Source organism: Monodelphis domestica, chromosome 4, assembly GCF_027887165.1.
Source record: "Monodelphis domestica isolate mMonDom1 chromosome 4, mMonDom1.pri, whole genome shotgun sequence".
NCBI classification, from domain to species: domain Eukaryota; kingdom Metazoa; phylum Chordata; class Mammalia; order Didelphimorphia; family Didelphidae; genus Monodelphis; species Monodelphis domestica.
The window spans coordinates 9,324,033-9,337,434 of record NC_077230.1 but is presented as its reverse complement, the minus strand read 5'-3'; the positions used below and the strand labels follow the sequence as shown (position 1 = coordinate 9,337,434).

General features: G+C 35.4%; 1 protein-coding gene across 3 annotated transcripts in view; it reads right to left on the bottom strand.

Moving 5' to 3' along the window:
• Positions 1 to 13,402, bottom strand: part of PDE9A (phosphodiesterase 9A) — a 187,661-nt gene that overhangs the window by 65,400 nt on the left and 108,859 nt on the right. For all 3 annotated transcript variants that reach the window (XM_056826008.1, XM_007493183.3, XM_007493187.3), the window contains 2 exons: positions 12,955 to 13,009; positions 11,577 to 11,647 (listed from right to left, as the gene is read on the bottom strand). In XM_056826008.1, coding sequence (XP_056681986.1) covers positions 11,577 to 11,647; positions 12,955 to 13,009 — 126 coding nt within the window. The remainder of the gene's footprint in view (positions 1 to 11,576; positions 11,648 to 12,954; positions 13,010 to 13,402) is intronic.

Sequence of the window (13,402 nt, the reverse complement as noted above, 5' to 3'; positions counted from 1 at the left end):
TGTACTTAGAAAATCCCAGGGGATCAGCAAAGACACTAATAAAGACAATCAGTACTTTTAGCAAAGTAATAGACTCAAAAAACCAATAGCATTTCTATAAAATGATTCCAAAACACATGAAGTAGTATTAAAAGGGAAATCCAATTCGAAATAACTACAACATGCATAAAATATCTGAGAATCTATCCAAGCATACAAAAGACTTGTGTATGCTCTATTATAAAGTACTCCTTAAAGAAATAAAAATCATCTTAAATAGCTAGAGAAATATTCAGTATTTGTGGCTAGGCTATGTGAATATAATCAAAATGATAATATGACAAAATTAATTTACATTTTTAATACTAATCAAAATGTAATCAAATTACAAAGGGGATATTTTATAAAACTTGAAAAATAATAACAAAAATATCTTGAATATCAATAGAAATGATAAAAAAAGTAGCAATGCTGGGGTGATAGCATTTCTAAGCCTCAGACTATATTATAAAGCAGTAGTCAACAAAACTATCTGGTTTTGGTCAAAGAAAAGAGAGAAAGATAATTGGAACAGAAAAGTCAAGGGAGAATCAGAAACAATAGAACTGAGTAACCCATTGTTAAATAAAGTGCAAAACATTAATTAACTAGGGAAAAACTTATTTGATGAAAACTGCTTGGCAAAACAGGAAAATAGCTTAGCAGAAATTAATTTTAGACCGACATCTCACACTTTATTCCACAATATTTTCTAAATGGATATATCACCTTAATCCTAAAGATTACATTATGAAAAACTTAGAAGAAAAAACATTATACACTTTTCATAACAATGAGATGGAGGCAATTACAAAAGATAAAATAGACAACTTATTACCTGAAACTGGAAAACTTTTGTACAGTTAAAATTAACAGACCTCAGTTAATTAAGGACGTATTTTAAGGAGGTAAAATTTTTGTATAAAATTTCTATGATAAAGATTTGGTATCTAAACTATATAAACAATTCATAAACACACATGTGTATATACAAGTAATAATTACTCAATAGACAAGTGGTCCAAGGATATGAACAGACAGTTCTCAAAAGAATAAGTGCCAAGTATTTGCAACCATATGAAAGAAAACTCCAATCGTTAACAATAAGAAAAATAGAATCAAAAGAATGCTGAAGTTTCAAATGTTGGGGGTATTGCAGAATGATGGCACACTAATTGTTGATAGAGCTGTGAAAAGATACAATCATTTTGGAATGCAATGTGCAATTATGCAAATAAAGTAATGAAATGTGCCCACCCTTTGAACTTTGACTTAACTTCTGGCTTTATATCTTAAGGAAACAATCAAGAAGAAGAAAGGAATATACCAGAGTATACACCAAAATACTTATAGCAGCACTTTTTGGGATAACAAAGAATTGTAAACAAAGCAGATGCCCATCAATTGGGAAATGGGTAACCAAACTGGTAAATGAATGAAATAGAGTGTTACTATATGATAAGAAACGCTGTACATGATAAATATTGAAAAACAAGGTAAGTTCTCTATAAATCCAGTACGGCCAAAAGAAAATCCCAGGATGAAGAAAGATTAAAGACATTTTAAACCTCAACTTTGGATGCAGGGTAGCCACACTGAAATTAGTACTGTAATTCTTATTGATCAGAACCCAATTTCACTATAGAGATTCAGTGGTCTCCTTGTTATATTTTGACAATGGGACAAATACCCCTATTTGGATCTAGTGACTCAGCATACTAGGGGTCAAGACCACTACATATTGTCTTTCTTAGATACTAACTCACAATTAACCATGACGCCAGATATGGCAAAAGGAAAAAAAAAGACCAAAAACTAGACATAAATGCTCTTCTTTCCCATCTTACTCACCTCTAAGTGAGAAGTATAGAAAAAGAAAAACATCACAAATTAGTGAGAGGAGATCCATAGAGCAGCAGCTGGTTCAGAAGGTCCAGAAACCAAAAATTAACACTTACTTATTAGTAAGAAAAGTCTTTTGGGATCAGGTAGTCTTATCTGTCCCAAAGCAAGTTATAAATTCTTTTAAAATAGAATCAAATATAGACCCTAAAGAAATATCCTAGTGCAAACATCAACAGCATGGAAAGAGGTTCTGATCAAGGACACATGTAAAAGCCAGTGGAATTGCGCGTCAGCTGCGGGAAGGGAGGGGGGAGGGACAGAGGAATAGAATATAATTTTTGTAACCAAGGAATAATGTTTGAAATTGACCAAATAAAATAAAAATAAAAAACCCTTAAAAATAAAATAGGATAGAATCCAAGGAGGAGATAAGGAAATTATCATAATATTGAAAGATTTAAAGCAGATCTTAGTTGTGTGAATTTTGGCAAGTCACTTCATCATAAATTGCCTAGTCTATGCCACTTTTCTATCTTAGAGTTGATACTAAGACAGAAGGTCAGGGTTTAAAAAAGAAGATTTGGGCCAGGAAGGTATGTAGGAAAACAACTCATAATTCCCTGATTTGGTCAATGAAAAATGCTAGTAGAAAATGAATATGTCGAGACTGAACTAAGGAACTAGTCCTAATATTTCAGAAATGACAGATGAAATTAAAGGATATGATGGACCTCAGTTTAAGTAAAATGTTCTTTGAAGTACTAGTGGCCAAGAAAGAAATAATTTGCTTTCACATGGCAAGGTGCAAAATATATCTTTTGTAGATTGCAAAGCAATCTACATAAATATGTCAATGTTATACCATTTGATTTGGAAATTTAGATATCATTGGTTATTTTAGAGAGAACAATTTTGATGACTTGAGATTAGAAGATAGATTGTAAAGGATTAAGAAGAGAGAAGAGAGCAAGTGGAGCTATTTCAAGGCTATCCTTCAGATGGAGATGTCCTGTGTGACTTGAAGGGAGACAGGACAGATATCTCTGGATTCTTCTCGCTCTTTCTTACTTCTTTAACGGAGACTTTAATTCCTGCCAGGAGTGGAAGTAGGAGACTGGGGGCAAGAAGTTAGGTTGCCCTGAACTTTTCAGAGTGGAGGTACTAGTCTAGAATTATATACATCTATTTCCTAAAATGTTGATGGCAATCTCCCCACCCCCAAATCAAGTGCTTTGCCTGCTCCCCTAGAGACTGGAGTGCTATGTTCCTCTGGCTTCCCTCTTACCCTAGACAGAGAAGGGAGGAAGTGCTCCCACTGAGCTGCTAGGTAGAGGGGTGGGTGGAATGAGAAATGTCCTCAGGCCCATGGAGAAGGGATAGGGAACAATTCTGCCCTAGCCCCTCTGGCTTTCTAGTAATAAACTTTTGTGTGGGAGACTGCAGATGTGCCCACAGAGAGGGTTCTAGTGTGCCCTTTCTGGCACATGTGCCATATGTTTGCTATCACAGTTCTAGGGGATATAATTTTCAGATTCAAGATAAAATCCTGGTCACCATTAATGGGGAAAGGATTCCCTGCCTACTCATCAAGTTTTATATCTAAGCATAATTACTCATTTATCTTGCTATACATAGTGTGAAGATAGAATTAACTCTCCCTTTGTCTATTTTTAGTTAATCAAATAAAGAATTTAAAGTACCCCTACTTAGTAGCTAGCTTACCATTAGGTAAGAGAGCTCAAGTCACTTAATAGTTCATATCCCCAAAGGTTATGCTCCCTTGGGCAGTACTAGGCAAACTGAAAGACTATAATTGGGTCTTGTGAAGGGTGGGGAGAGACAGGAAATGATGTGGGAAGAGGGGGTATAAAAGAAGAAATGAACATGTCCTGGGTCTCTTTGTTGCCTTGGCTTTTGGAGAGACTGGTTCTGGACATTCCTTTCTTGGTTTTTGGAGGGACTCTTCCCTTGGATCCTGCATTGGTGAGTAGAACTGAAGACAATACTGGGCTGAGGGCTATCAGGAAATCCATATGGAGATCAGGATGTGGGGAAGCCCCTCCCTGGGGGCTGAGTCAGACTTCATTGGAGTAGCATTTAGGGCTGGTAGGCTAGACCAGGCTTTGTGTCCTTCCTATATTTCTCACTTTCACTATTACTACCTTATTGTAAATGAAGCTGCTTACAGTCATTTTGACTTAGGGGCTAATATTCTATAAGTGTGATCACTTTTATAATTCTCATATTGAGTCAAAACCTAAATTTAATTGTTACAATAGGAAAATATATATCACACAATACAGAGAAAAGGAGAGGAGAGTGAGGTAACTTAGCTCAGCCAAGAGAGAGGGTCCTAGATCATATCCAAGGAGAAATTCCCTGAAATCTATAGTATAGAAAGTTGGGAATAAGCACATGATAGAGACTACTAACTACTCTCATGTCAGCTTCCTTTCAGAGTCTTATTCTCCCTTCAGCAACTTGAAGTGAATTTGACATCATCTGTCTCTACTCTCGAAGTTGGAAGTCAGAAATATCTGAAGGGGGTATAGAAGATATCTGAAGAAGATCAAGAGCCTAAAGATCCTCTCTCCTGATCTTGCCAACTCCATCTTTCCCCTCACTCATAGGTATAAGGCATTGATTCCCACTCATGAGGAGAGTTTGGGTCTTAAATAAGCTGGGAGAACCTGGATAATGACATGATTCATATTAACTTTGGGTCAGAAACATTAATGGATTACCCATACGTGCACCTAATTAGAGGAATGGTAATTGGAAAGTAAAATAACAATGAGATATGGGGAAATGAATTATTGAAGGTGATAGCTAAGGCCAATGCAAATATTTAAGGTTGTAGCTCATGGTAAATGAAAATCAGATGAAGTAAAGTGGAAGGAAGTGGATCACACTAATAAACTCAACCAATTCCAATGAAAGTGATATTTAAGTATTTCTCATTCCTCCAATTTTCTCTTCCATTGTAAAAAGTTCTTCCTTGTATGCTTCTTTCATGTAAGAAAATTTTCTCCATTCTACCTCTCCCTTCTTCTCTCAGTGCATCTCTTTTTCTTACCCTCTCATTTTTTTAGAGATCTTTCCAATATAATCAACTCATATCTATGTCCTTTGTCTATATAAACTCCTTTTAATTGTCCTATTAATTAAAAAGTTCATAGGAGTTACATGTGGCATCTTCTCATATAGGAATGCAAATAGTTTCATTTCACTAAGTCCCTTATGATTTCACTTTCACATTTACATTTTTATGCTTCTCTTGAGACTTGTATTTGAGTCTCAAATTTTCTATTTGGCTCTGGTCTTTTCATCAGGAATGTTTGAAAGTCCTCTAATTCATTTCATATCCATTTTACCCTGAAGAATTATGCTCAGTCTTGCTGGGTGTGTTATTCTCATCTATAATTCTAGCTCCTTTATCTTCTAGATTATTATATTCCAAGCCATCTGATCCTTTAACACAGAAGTCAATAAATCCTATGTGATTCTGACTGTGGGTCCATGGTATTTGAATTATTTCTTTCTGCTTCTGACAATATTTTTTCCTTGATCCTGGTGCTCTGGAATTTGGCTATAATAGCCCTTCAAGTTTTCATTTTGATGATGGTGATCAATAGAATCTTACCATTTCTCTTTTACCTTCTGGTTCCTGAATATCAGGGAAGTTTTTCATAATGATTTCTTGTAAAATGCCATCTAGGCTCTTTTTGATCATGGCTTTTGAGTAGTCCAATAATTCTTAAATTATCTTGATCTATTTCCTAGGTTAGTTGTTTTTTGGATGAGATATTTCACATTTCCTTCTACTTTTTAAAATTATTTTAATTTTGTCTTAGTTTCTTGATGTTTCATGGGGTCATTAGTTTTCACTTGCCCAACTTTAGTTTTTAGAGAATTAATTTCTTTGCTAAGATTTTGTGACTCTTTTTCGTTTTGACTAATTCTGTTTTTTAAAGAAGTTCTCTTCTTCAGTACATTTTTGTACCTCCTTTTCTATTTTGTTAGTTATTTTCAATAAGTTCTCCTCTTCAGTGGATTTTTGTGTCTCTTTTACCATTTGGCCAATTCTGTATTTTCTTCAGTATTTGTTCGTGTGTGAATTGCCCCTGAGTGCCAGCTATACCATATGCCAGCAAAAGGGACACCTGTAATCTCTTTCTAACCAGTTTTCTGGCCTCTTTACTATCTCTGGGTTGAGAGGTCCTGATGCTGCTGCTTGCTTTGGCAGCTGCCAGTGCTGTTAATGATATGGATTCCTGACAGGCCTCACTCTTATGCTATGAACTTTTCTTCCTGACCTTTTAAGTTTTCTTAGGCTGGAAAAATGCCTCTCCCTGACCTTTTTGTGGAAGTGATATGCCAAAATTGGATTTGAGGCATTATTTTTAAGTTGTTTGAAAGGGAATATTAGAGGAGTTCAGCTTGATGGCTGCCCCTAATCTGCCATCTTAATTCTTTCCCCCTCATTATTTGATATAGTTCTGAGAATGAAAACAACAGCAATATGATAAGAGAAATAAAGGTATAAATACAGGTAAAGAAGGCATAAAACTATTCCTATCTGCTAAGGACATAATGGCATATTTGGAAAATCCTGGGAATCTGCAAAGGTACTAATCAAGAAAATACCTTCAGCAAAGTTGAAGGCTACAAAACAAACCCTCAAAAATCTTACAGCATTCTATATAATAGTAATAATGAATTGAGCAAGCAATAAGGAAAAGGAAAATCCCATTTCAAATAACTAGAAAATTCATAAAGTATTTGGAGGTCAATATACCAAAGAAATGAAAGACTTGTATAGGTGTACTTATAAAGTACTTTTTAAAGAAATAAAGAACAATTTAAATAGCTACAGGAATCTTCAGTGTTCATGGTTAGGCTGTGTGAACATAAAAATGACTGGATCACCAAAATTAATTACACTTTTGATACTTCAGCAATCAAATTATCTAGGTGATATATGTTATAAAACTTGATATAATAATCTAAATATAATTTAGAAAAGGAAAAGATAGAGAATATCAAGGGGAATGATGAAAAGAAGCAAGGACGAAGGGGATAATAGTACTTTTATTTTCTAATAAAAAAAAACCCCTTACCTTCTGTCTTGGAGTCAGTACTGTGTATTAGCTCCAAGGCAGAAGAGAGGTAAGGGCTAGACAATGGGGGTCAAGTGACTTGCCCAGGGTCACACAGGATAATAGTACTTTTAGATCTCAAACTACATTATAAAACAGCAGTCATCAAAACAACAAAAAATCGGTTTAAAAAGATTGATCATAAGAGAACCAGAAAAAATGAACTCAATAAGACAGTTTTGATGAAGTAGAATATCTAAATTACTTAGAGAAAAACTCCTTTCTTAATAAAAATTTGTGGGAAAACTGGAAAGCAGTCTGGCTGAAATTAAGCCTATGCCAGCATGTTTGTCCATGTTTGACAATATATTCTAAATGGATATCTGACCTGAATATTAAAGCTCACACTATAAAAAAGTTAAAAAAAGAAGCAAATCACATACCTCTCACGGTTATGGGTAGGAGGTGTATTCTTTACCAAACAAAAGTTAGAAGCAATTACAGAAAATAAAAGAGATAACTGATTACATAAAACTGAAAAGCTTCTGCATAGACCAAATTAAATCACTTGGGTAAAAAAAGCTGTGGTTGACTGGGAAAAAAATCTTTAAATCAAATTTTTTGATAAAGGTTTGCTATCCAAGATACATAAACAATGAACAAATTATATATGTGACTAACACATTCCCTAACAGATAAAGTGATCAAAGGAAATGAACCAATAGTTCTAAAATGAAGAATTTCAAAGTATTCATGTCCATATGAAACAATGCTCCAAATCACTAATAATAAGAAATGAAAATAAAAAGAAGCCTTAGATTTTACCTAATACACTGCAAATTGGCAAAGATGACAGAAACTTGCAACAGTAAATGTCAGAGGGGCAGCCAGGTAGTACAGTGGATAGAGCACCAGTCTTGGTGTTGGAATGACCCAGGATCAACTCTGGCCTCAGGCACTTCTTAGCTATGCGACCTTGGCCAAGCCACTTAACCCTTAGTCCTTACTGTTCTGTCTTGGAATTGATTCTAAGACAAAAAGATCAAGTTTTTAAAAAATGGTGGAGGGGTTGTAGAAGGATAGGCACACTAATACATTGTTGGTGGAGATGTGAAATGGTACAACCATTTTTGAAAAGCAATATAAAATTATGCAAATAAGATGATTAAAATGACTATATTCTTTGAACCAGAAACTGGGTTTAAACTCTGAGGAAGGTATCAATAAATAGAAAGTTCCAGTACACATCAAAATGCTTAGAGCAGCACTTTTCATGAGAGCCAAGAATTAGAGACAAGGATGACAACTGAATGGGGAATGCCTAAACAAATTATGGTACATGAATATAATTTTGCTGTAAGAAATGATGTCGGTGATGAATATAGAGAAGCATGGAAAGATCTACTGTTGAAAATGGAAAGAACAACCACATAGACACACACCAAAAGTGAATGTAACAAATATCCCTAAGACACTCCAAGACCCTTCCTATACCTGTGGGAGGTCCACAGGCTTTGTACATTATCTACTTTTTCAATGTATTGCTCAGTTGCACTGATTTTCCCCCCTGTTTTTCTTTTTATTTAGAAAATACAACATGTTAAAGGAGACAATTCTCTGAGACGGAAAGGGATACTGGGGGAAGTTCTGATGATAAAAAAGATATCAATACATTAGTAAAAAAAAGAAATCAAGTTAAAAAACTCTCACGGGAAACAAAGGTTATTGCAGACCTAGGAAAAGGTATATCCTGTATGTGTGGATGAATTTAAAATTGTAGCATGACCTTGGATTTATTTAGATAACAAGGGATAAAGCATTACTGAAGGAACCAAAATGCATCCCTCTCTTCCCCTTTTACATTTTTAAAATTCTGGACAGACATTAATATTCAGGATTTTGGAATGAGAAATTGGAATTCCTGGAAATTCTTGAGAATTCTCAAAATAATTCTACTTTATATTTTTGGTAATCATGAGATTTTAAATAATAATTAGTGACTATAAAAACAGTGATTTTTTCCCCCTTGTGATGTGGTAATATTAAAAACTGCAGAGGTTTTCTGACATGTATATCCCTTAAATTTAGCAAATAGACACTAAAGATGTTTGTTTTCCAGGTTTTATAAGCACCTAGGTGGTGAAATGGTTAGAGCACCAAGCCTGGAGTCAGGAAAATTCATCTTTCTGAGTTGAAATCTGGTCTCTGACACTTATTATCTGTGTGACCCTGGAAAAACCACTTAATCCAATTTTCCTCAATTTTTTTCATCTGTAAAATGAGCTGGAGAAGGAAATGACAAATCATTCAAATATTTTTGCCAAAAAAAAAACAAAACAAAACCCAACACTCCAGCTCCAAATGGGGTCATGAAGAGTTTAGATAGGCTAAAAAGATAAAAAGGGCAAAATGACAAATGTTGGAGGGGATATGGAAAAATTAGAACACTAATTGATTATTTTTGGAACTGTGATCTGATCCAACCATTTTGGAGAACAATCTGAAATTATGCCTAAAGGGCTACAAAACTGTATATACTTTTAAGTACAGCAAGACCACTATTAGACTTATTTCCCAAGATTATCAGGGGGAAAAGGAAAAAAGGAAAAAGAACCTATGTTTATTTATAGCAGTTTTCTTGGTGGTGGCAAAGACCTGGAAATTTAGGGGATGTGCATCAATTGGTGAATAGCTAAATAAGTTGTAGTGTATTTTTTGTTATGATATGCTACTGCATTGTAAAAAAATGATGAACAAGTTAATTTTTTACAACCATGAAAAGGTAGAGATGGAAGTTCTGGGCTCAAATCTGGCCTCAGACACTTCCTGGCTGTGTGACCCTGGGCAAGTCACTTAACTCCCATTGCCTAGCCCTTACCACTCTTCTGCCTTGGAACCAATACTCAGTACTGATTCCAAGATAAAATGTAAGGGTTTAAAAAACAGAAAAATGTCTATGAAATGAGCGAGAGAACATCACATACAGCAATAACACTATTGTTTGAAGAATGAGTTGTTTATGTCCACCTCCTGAGAAAGAACTAATAAATAGAAATATTTTTCTTATCACACAAAACAAACTTCTGTATGGGTCACTGTTGTAAGAGTACACTCATACCAAACCAAAACTTAAAAATAAAACCACAAATGCTCTGATGTGAAAAATTGCATGCTTTGATCTGCATCTATCAGATTTCGACAATTCTTTTTCTGAATGTGGATAGCATTCCCCATCGACATAGTTTTATATATTCACGTATCTTTTGGTCACGTGATGCCTCCTCTAGTTGAGGAGAGGAGGAGAAAAGGGAGTTACCTGCATATTTAATGTAATGAACAAATGAATAAAAAATAAAAAAAAAAGAGTTGGACGTGATTGCAGATGATGCAGGGTTTCAATCACCAACAAGAACTCACATGTAATTCCTAAGTATGTTTAGCCAGAACCACAAAAATCTATCAGGGGCCCCAGTTATCAGTTTGCTCCTGGTTTATGATTAGGATAAACTCTCATGTTCTCCACACATGGAAATCTGAGGATCTCATTTTTGCTCAAAAGTAGGACTTATTTACAGAGCCTGCTGCCTTGGATGAAGATATAAAGCCTCTGGCTAGGCTGAGAAAGAACCTTATCATGAGCAGTTGTATAAGACACGCTAACCAGGGTTTATGAATCAGGTTGGTGGTTTGGTACTAAAGAGTTCAAGTTTGGATTATTGGATTGTTCCAATAATACAAATCATTCTTCCAAGTTTGGACTATTGGATTATTCCAATAATACAAACCATTCTTCCAAGTTTGGATTATTGGATTATTCCAATAATACAAATCATTCTTCCAAGTTTGGATTATTGGATTATTCCAATAATACAAACCATTCTTCCAAGTTTAGATTATTGGATAATCAAGAAGGTTTAGTTGGATGTGTTGATAAATGGGTTTTATTAGGGCACTGTCATCCCTAGTAAGCCCAAGTCATGGTAAGTCTGTTTCAAGTGTGTACAGTGAGTAACAGTCCAGTGTTCCCATGAACACTTTGTGTATATCTGAGAATGTGCGCTCCAGGCTGAGGAGAGGAATTTTTTGTTGCTATGCTACTGCTGCTGGGCCATTTCAATCATTTCCTTTCTTTTGAGATAAGTGTATCAGTTGCTTGAATATTAAAAGTGATTACACTGGTCATAGCTCCTGCAGATCCATAAATACATTCAACCAGGGATATTTCCCCAGGAGACCCAAGCCAACAGTGTGAATTGGAGGAAGAAGGTATCCCGGGTGATCCCACATTAATAATACCAACAAGAAACAAACAGCTAAATTATGAACTGTTAGTCACACGACAAAGTAAAAACAATGATGATGTAAGTAGGCTGATAAGATGAGGCTCAGAAATGAACAATGATCTTAAAATATGGATTTGTATTCACTAGATGAATGAAGACCTATATGTATATAATCACACTGTATATTGTGACAAGATATTTATTGACCTGAAAACATTCTATAGGAAAGGTATAATCAAATCCTAGCACTTACTCAAACTCAGAGAATATTTACTTCTTCATTGCACAATATTATTCATTTTAGCATTTTGAGTGTGAGTGCAGCACTTACATTCAAATCGTTTCTCCAACATTGCCAAGTGATTAGTAACTTCAGTTTTCAGTTCATTGATTTTGAAAGCCCTAAGAATGAAAAAAGAGAAATTCATCAAAAAACACTGAGGTCTAGATCTATCATATTGTAGATTTGCCTTTGCCTTTGATGACTTTTGGGTAGCAAAGAAAAATTCTTTTTGAAGAACATGAGCTGGTGGAAATAGTCATAACTTTATAGAAATAAAAATCATTATGCATGGTAGACAAAATATGGAAAATTCAATCTTTTTTTTAAACCCTTACCTTCCATCTTGGAGTCAATACTGTGTATTGGCTCCAAGGCAGAAGAGTGGTAAGGGCTAGGCAATGGGGGTCAAGTGACTTGCCCAGGGTCACACAGCTGGGAAGTGTTTGAGGTCTAATTTGAATCTAGACTTCCCATCTCCAGATCTAACTCATTATCCACTGAGCCCCCTAGCTACCTTCAGAACACTTTTTCACAGAATGACAAGACTACCAGAGAAAATGAAACCAAATCCGATAAGAATTTCTTAATTCATAAAAACATAATTCATGTGTTTACATTATTTTCTCTTTTGAACCACAATGGTTGAATGCTACACTTTGGTAGAAGCAGACTTTTTGATCATCTCTATTATTATTTCCCATTGGGATGGTGAAAGTACTAAACTGAGAATAGTGTTAGACCCCCTCAGATTGAATAAAAACAATTCTAGCTTCTCATTGGGAAATGACCAAAATGACATTAAAAATGCACGTAAATTATTATTTTTTAAACCTTCACACATACTTCCCTTCATAGTCATCCAGCAGTTATGGGAGAAAAGTTGCAAGAGACATGAAGAGTATATTGGAAAATTTTTATAGCATTGTTCTAAATAAAGTAGAATTTGGGTGAAGAGGAATTTATCTTCTATATATTAAAGGAAGGTTGGCTATTAAAGTAAAGGAAGGATTCTGTAATATGACGTTTCATGTAATAAGAGGGACCTTGATGATGATATATCAGCAAACCTCTAGGTTTTGTCTTTTTTTTACAAGAACCGTCTTCCAGTTTAACCTCCTTTCTTCCTTCTCCTTCTCCCTGCTTCTCCTCTTCCCCCCTTCCCCCACTACTTTTTGGTGTCTTAATTCAAACAAATTTCTCTAAGAAAATATCATACCACCTATACTTGTCTGATCTTTGATTTTGTCATTGCCAGCACTATGGCCACTGACACACCTGGCAAGTTGTCTGTGACTTAGCAGATGGTCTTTGAGATTGCTGTGAGTTCTGTCCCCCAATGGCTCTCACACTCAGTTAGCCTGGTCTAGGAATAACAGACAAAATTTAGCACATTTGCCTATATAAACATGTGTTTAAAGCCTTTTACCTGGAGAACTGCTCAGCCACCTGTGTCAGCACACTCTGGAATAATTCCTCTTTCTCTAAAAAACACAAAAGACAAATCAATGGAAAAGAATCAGCAGATACTTCTCTCTCCCTTATGGGTACACGAGTCTCTGTAAACCGAGTCAATACAATGAAGAGCCTCAGTTATGGTGTGCCTTTAGTTTCAACAAGAGGAGCCTTTCCTGGAATTTCAGAGTTATTCTTTTGTTCAGTAGTAGAGAAGGACCTGCTCCTCTGAATCTAATTTTCACTATGGAGGAACTGGGAGTTCCGGTCAAGATGGCGGCTTAGAGAGAGCTAAAGTTCAGATCTCCGGAAACCCCTTCCTTACCGATCTCAAACTGTATGCTCCTAGGACATCGAAATTCAAAACAAACAACAGGATAGATCCAGAGAACCCTCCTCCTGGACCTGGATCAAAAGGTATG